The sequence below is a fragment of the Cebus imitator genome, unplaced genomic scaffold, assembly GCF_001604975.1.
Source record: "Cebus imitator isolate Cc_AM_T3 unplaced genomic scaffold, Cebus_imitator-1.0 Scaffold218, whole genome shotgun sequence".
NCBI classification, from domain to species: Eukaryota; Metazoa; Chordata; class Mammalia; order Primates; family Cebidae; genus Cebus; species Cebus imitator.
Window position 1 is genome coordinate 255,155 of NW_016107533.1, and position 7,002 is coordinate 262,156.

The window sequence follows — 7,002 nt, forward strand, 5'->3', positions numbered from 1 at the left end:
CATTGTGTTTCTCCAAATCTTTTTTCTAGTAAAAGATGAGGAAATTACCCCAAGCTAATTTCTCTTCTTGTTTTTGAATTAAGATTGCCCTTTAGATCTTTCAAACGTTATCATTGTGCCCACATTGCTTTTTGTGCCAAAAACATGTACAAGCTATTTAATGAGAAGGAAAATAAAGAAAAGAAAAGAAAGAAGGTAAATATAGTTTCAGACCAAGCCCTGAACTCATTTTACCTCTTAGCTCCTTGTTAAATTTTCACACTGGGAGCTGCAACCCTGGCAACACTGCATTGCTAGCATGAAAGGATAGATGGGCTCTTCTCCAAGAGCTCATCTTCCTAAGCCCCCTAGCACCTTCAAAGACTACCTGAAAACATAATCTTGGTATTCCTCTACAGTTTTAAAGAACAAGCATAATAATGGCACCTTTCTTGGAAACAGCAATTTAGAGGATAAGTTGCTTCTACGATCATGTTAAAACTTCACAAATTAGACAAGCTGCCATTATAAATTCCACTTTACATATAAAATCTGATGCTTGGATGGATTAGCTTCACAATGTTCATACCTATAAAAAGTCATAATGTTAAGACCAGAATCTAACCCAGTGTTCTATCCAACTATCTGACACTCACTTCCTTTTCTGACCATGGCAGTTTTACAATGATAGGAACTCAGCCAACATTGGGCTGTAAGCAGAGGATTCGCCTTTATTCTATCCCAATAGCCTAATGCCTGACCCAGTTCTAATATCTGAAACAATGGTCTTGTTGAATTAAATATCATATGACACTTTGTTAGAAACAGCCTACTTAATAAATAAAATTCAGAACAACAGTGGCAAGCAGAGATAACTCATCATTAGGTGGAATGGTAGGAAAATGTTATTGTATTAGGGAATCCTGTGGGCAAAACATCAAGCAGATAAGGAAAGCTTCGGGTAAAAATGGGGTTAGAACAGAACTGGGGCCAGAACTGGGGAAGCCAGAGGAAGCCAGACAGTTCTGGAGAGCCCACCCTCAGAAAAGGGCAGAACATGTTACTAGTCTTATGAAGCTCCTCTCTCACTTAAGTTTTGTTCTCTTTTCTTGACTCTAGAATCAAATGTCATGAGCAAAGGAAGGTACAGAGTTAGTTCTGGGAATTTCACTAATATTGGAAAACTAATAAATACAGGCTAGACTTCTCATAAAGAGGTAAGCCTGGGTGAGTAAAATTCATAAAGCATTCAGCCAAAGGCATAATACATAGAAGGTACACAATAAATCTTAGTATCCTTCCCAATGATGAGGTAAACAAATCATAATACCCACCACTCAATGTACCTTTTTAAAGACTTAAAAGAACACTAATGGTTTGAGGTCAGTGTACATGGGTTCTGGAGTCATTACAGCAGCTGCCACGTGCCTCAGGCAAATTTACTTCGACTCTCAGGACCAGCTCTTAAATACCCAATTGATATCACAGGACCAAATGTATAAAGTAGAAAACAGTCCATGAGGACAAATGAAACGCAATACAACGGACAATATAATCCGTGGTAGTGCAACTTCATTCATCTGCTTATTATAGGTATGAGAGAATAATAATATGATTTTAGGAATTAATATTTGATATATTTCCAGAAAGTTCACTGTACAAGTTTACACAAATTGTTCTCCTCATTTAAAAAGTTAAGCAAATAACACTCCCAAGACATTATCCTTCTATTAGTCAAGTCAGCAGTAGCACATCCAGCCCACACTGGTTTCCATGCTCTCCTTCAAATTTAGTAATCTATTTACTTAAATAATGCTTTTCTCATATTTTGGGGTGTAAGATATTAAAATATTTGCAAAACCCAATGAAAATATGATTCCTGCATACTTGGGAACTCTATCCTCATCCCTTTCAAGTTTCCCCGGTTTTTCCTTTCACTTTTCTTCTTTTTCCGGTTGGTAACTGGCATCTCTCATAATGAGCCTTATGGATATATTTCAGGCCACAATATTATATTTGTGTAAAGTAACAAAAAGAAGGAGGAAAATTGAAGTTACAGGAATTCTTCTCCTTCTACTTTCTGTCTCTTTTCCAGGAAAAAAAAAAAAAAAAACAACCAGTAGCAATTACGGATGATTAGAAAGAAAATTGTAGGTTACCTTTTAAGAAGAGAAGGAGAAGCCCAAAGTCAATACTCTTTATAAATCAATTCATACCATGGGTTGAAGGATTGGTAGGAAAAAATGAAACTTTATATAATATTGATGTAATATTCTTGCCCACGTTTGCACAGTAAGTGGCAGAACTAGAATGTAAAAATACTTGGATACAAAGTGAATGGTCTTTCCACTATACTGTGATGCTTTTTATTATCTTTATACTCTGTGAAAGGGTATAGGTGAAGCCCCAGGCTCTGCTGTGATCAGCAGCTGATCTGAATCAGCCTAATCTTTTGCCAAGCCACTTCTCTGAACTAAGGAAAGACTAGAAATTCATTTGAAGAAAAGATAAATGAAACAGAAGCTTCTTCTTGGTAGGAAGACAGTGTAGTGTATGGGAAAATACTTGGATTTTGACTAAAGGGTCTGATTTTGAATCCTGATTGGACCCATGTTATGTGAGTCAATTTAGAATATTACTAAAATTCTCTGAGTGTACTGTGAGGATGTGAGAATTATATTATCTGGCTTACCTTCTGCACAGGCTATTGTGAGAATCCAAATATTTATACTTATATTAAACTTGAGCACAGTTTAACTATTTGGCTTTAGATTAAATAACTTAGAATAAGAGCTCGTATGAGGTTAATGTTCAATAAATGCTAACTATTTACATTAAATTCCAGTATGGTACTCAATTCTCATCCTCAAACCATCACCTTAACTAATTCTCCATATTTTTTCTCTTCTCTTACTATTTGGTAGCTGCTTTCTCTGTGAAGTTTTTTTTTTTTTTTTTTCAAAAAGGAGTAAGATTCTAGATCTAACGAGATCTTCCCTGACTTAGGTCCCAGATAGTGCAGTTTTCAGCCTACGTAATACATTAGCTCATGATGTCTAGTAAAAGTTACTTGAAGGAATATTCATTGAGGAAGTTAGGTTTCAGAAAGCCTTCAGAACACACATGTGTGTGTGCACACATATGCACACACATGCACACTCAAATCCAAAACATTATTAAGAAAAGATCTCTAATTTGCAGATAATTAAGTCAATCATCAAACATAATTTGTGAGAGCCAACTATTTCTAGTTATATGGCAATGGAATTTAAAATCAGTGTACTTTGCCAACAAAATGAATTTTTTTTATAATGAAGTACTTTCAATTTCAAGTAAAATGTTTCAAAAATCTTGATATGTAAATAGCTTGATTTTTTGCCATTTATACATATTTAAAGACATTCTCAAAACCAAATTCAAGTACTAATTTACAATCAAGGCCAATGAAACTTACAAACACATTTTAATTGATATTTTATAATGTTGGTTTCTCATATTCACCCATCATTTTCTATTTTTTCACTGTGTCTATTTACACGTTGTAAAGAGAGATAGCAAGCACAGTAGGTAGCTTAAGGAGATAGTTCTACACTGATAACAAAAGTGAATTTTAAGTCTAATTGCTCTATTGCCAGAACTTAAGCTTTGTAGGGCCTTTTGTGAAAGTAATTTCTCAGATACATGATTATAATCACCAATAATTACCACAAAAACTTTTCTCTGACGTAACAATATTTTAAAGCCCTCTGAAAGAATCCTGCTTTCCCACCTATTTTAACACAAAGTTTTTAAAAGGTCACCATCTATGACTATGTGTCATTAAGTCCCATATATATGTGTCATCTGAATAGTTCCCCTTATCCCCAGTTTTTAAGACATAAAGTATCCCCCATAAAAAAAAAGAAGAGCACTTTTACACTAATTGCAGACAATATGACATGCTTACATGGCAGCAAACAGGGATTCCAAAACACTCACCAATCTGTCATTGAACAAAAGGCCAAGACATTAGCAGAGGAGGCTGATTGATAAAGTTAATGCAGAGGTCCAGGACTATAGACAGCTGTTGTATAACAGCATCACATACTGTGATATTTTGTGAATCCATGCAATAAAAGAACAATATATGCAAACCAGTAGAAAGCAGTCACAGGGGAAGCAGTGGAAAAGATATGTTAGACATGGGCAGTTGGACAGTGCTCCTAAATTTATTTGTCCACATAAGCCCATACAATCTTATAATTGCTGTCCTTTGGCAATTAGAATATTTGGAATTCTGTCTAAAACTCACCCACTCCCAGTTAAAATCCCTCACTCTACACCACGCTTGAGACAGCCAATGAAGAAGCGTGATGGCCACTACTTGCACTGTGCCTTCCCCTTCCTATCCGGACTCTGGCAAACAGCCGCCCATATTTTCCACTAGCTGCTGGAGGCCTCCATCCACCTGCTGTCTGCAGCAAACACCAAAAGGAACAGCAGCAAACCTGTAAATCCTGACAACCAGAAAAGGTGTTCAGGACAGGTGGCACGCGCTGCAACCGGTGAAGACAGACGGACTGACAACCAGACAAACAGACAGCAGCACCATCAGACACCATCCATTACTACCAGTCTCAGAAGAGGGGAAGCCTGCAGCACCAGGGACATCATTCTTCCACTAGGGACAGGCAGCAGATTAACAAGGGTTCTGCCTCCCTCAAGCCGGCAGGCTTAAAGTACTTGATTTTTGGATGAGAAGGAGCAGGGAATTCAGAAACCTGCTGCTCTTTATAGAACCAGGCCAGCTCTGGCCTTCAGAGTTAATGGCCCTTTTCTGAATCTACAACGAAAGGACAGGAATAACTGGATGTATACTATTTTGCTGTGACCTAACATCCACATGTCTCTCTCAAGATCTCCCTCCCTTATCTGTGTGTCAGTTGCCCTGGTGGGAGATCCATCATTCTGTGAATGCAGCCTCCCCCCATTCCTCTCCTATGAGGCACTGCTGCACTGAGGGGAGGTGGAAGAAATCTTCCTCGGCAGCATCTTCTCTCCAGGAGGCTCTTCTAGAGTGTGGGGGAGAGGCCATGCTGAGTGTGCTCTGTGTCTGGGTGTCACCGCTGCTCCTTCTCTACCCCTCTTTTGCTATCAGCTAACTCCAGATGCAACAGGTTCCCATTGGCTCTTCATGCCAATCCCCTGGCCCCAGATACACCTTCCAGCCTAAGCAGGAGACACCAAGGACACCAAGTGAAGGCCCCTAAATTCCCCTGCCCCAGAGTGAAAACTTTCCTGAATACCTGAAGGAAAGTTCCCAACAGAAGGCAGGGTTGAAGCCTTCTTCAGCACTACTCTATGGGTGATGCTAAGCAAGGAAAGCCCCATCTCTCTGCCAGTCCCTTGTAAGCAGTTTTGTCTGAGGCAAGCAGCAGAACAGTGTCACACACTCCTGCATCACCAGCAAGGAGCCCCATCTTCTCCCTGACCCCAGAAAAATGGGGCACCAGAGATCCCTTGAATGGTTGATGGGCTCTAAAGAAGTGAGGAGGAGTGCAAATATCCAATCCATTACTGGACTGTTTCCTCCAGGAACTGAACAGGCCCCAGAGGTCTCTTGGAAACCAGTAAAAAGGAACCTCTATGTTATTTAGGCCAGAGTCCCTGCCAGCTTCTCCCATGATTAAAAACTTTGTATTGCCAATAGCATTACATGTGGGTAAGAAAATCTGTCTTCACACAGGTATGCTGTGTAGAAGACTCTGAATAAAAGGTTAAAGAGAAGCTGGGGAGGCAGGTTGCCAAAGATGGCAACTGCCCAAAAAAAGACCCAACCTTGATCTGTGAGATGAATGATTACGAAAATGAACACTAAAAATAAGCATTTTTATGATATAAATATAGGCACCCTTCACTGGGGTAACCCCGAACAGCTAAACAACTCCAAGAGAAGAGGAGCTGTCCTCAGCACCTCTTCATCCAGCCTCCCCTTCTTTCTACTCTTCCCCTGCCCCCTAACCTGCTCCCAGCTCAGGGACCTTCCACTTGGGTGGGAACAGCGCCTCTCAGCTTCTGCACTTCCCACCACCAGAGTGACCCCCGTCCACCCAACCCTCCTCTGCACCCAGGTCTTTCCTGGCTCTGTGGCATATCCCCTCCCTCCTCTGGTCCCCTGACCTCTTCCCTGCTCAAGCCCGCGCCCCTGGCCCAAGGCAGGCGCCTCTGCCCGCACCCAGCACCCTGGCCGCCCCTTCCCCACACTCAGCTACCAGGACTGGGGGAGTGAGTGGTGAATGGACGGATGGAGGCACGTAGGCACAGATGGCACGGCTGGGGCTGGCTTACTTGAGCATGGCTTCTTCTTTTTCCTCCTCTTCCTTCTGCCGGTCCATAACTGCCATGATAATGTTCCTCTCCTCCTCGGTAAGGTGGCTCAGGTCGGGCAGCTCTTGCATGGGGGGAGGCACCGTGGGTGGGCGAGGACCACGGGGCCCCACGGCCGAGGACATTTTCATGGCCTGCCCGCCCCCTCCGCTCGCTCTCCGGCTCTCACCTTTCGGATGCACGCCCAGCAGCTGCGCCCCTGCTTCCCCTCACAGCGGAGCCCTCTCGGCGGCGGCAGGAGGAGGAGCAGCGGCGGCGGCGGCGGCGGCAGCAGCAGCAGCAGCAGCAGAGCCCGGGAGAGCGAGAACCCAGTCTTTCATGGTTGTTTGCATCCACCCAGCCCCGGATGCTGCCTTTGTTTTGGTCGCCCTAGCGAGGCTCGGGGCCGCCCGGCCGCCTCCCGCAGCCCAGCCTCGGCAGGCGGGGGCGGGAAGGCGGAGGCGCGGCAGGCGCGGCGAGGGGGCGAGGGCTCGCGCCAGGCTCCGCCGATCCGGGCGTCTCCGGCGGTGCACGGGGCGGGGGCGGGGGCGGGGCTGGGGCTAGGGCTGGGGCTGCCGCTGCCGCTGCCGCCGCGGAGGCTGCTCCCAGGCTCGGCTGCCTCCAGTTTGGGGCTGCGGGAGGGAGAGGGTGAGTTTGGGTGTCAGTTAGGCGGAGTCT

The 7,002-nt window shown here is 43.7% G+C and overlaps 1 protein-coding gene across 2 annotated transcripts in view; it reads right to left on the reverse strand.

The window, feature by feature from the left end:
* The window catches only part of RIMS1 (regulating synaptic membrane exocytosis 1), a 216,182-nt gene extending 209,396 nt beyond the window's left edge, over positions 1 to 6,786 (reverse strand). For both annotated transcript variants that reach the window (XM_017549399.2, XM_017549397.2), the window contains exon 1: positions 6,307 to 6,786. In XM_017549399.2, coding sequence (XP_017404888.1) covers positions 6,307 to 6,476 — 170 coding nt within the window. In that variant the 5' untranslated portion in view covers positions 6,477 to 6,786. The remainder of the gene's footprint in view (positions 1 to 6,306) is intronic.
* Positions 6,787 to 7,002: the final 216 nt, after the last annotated feature.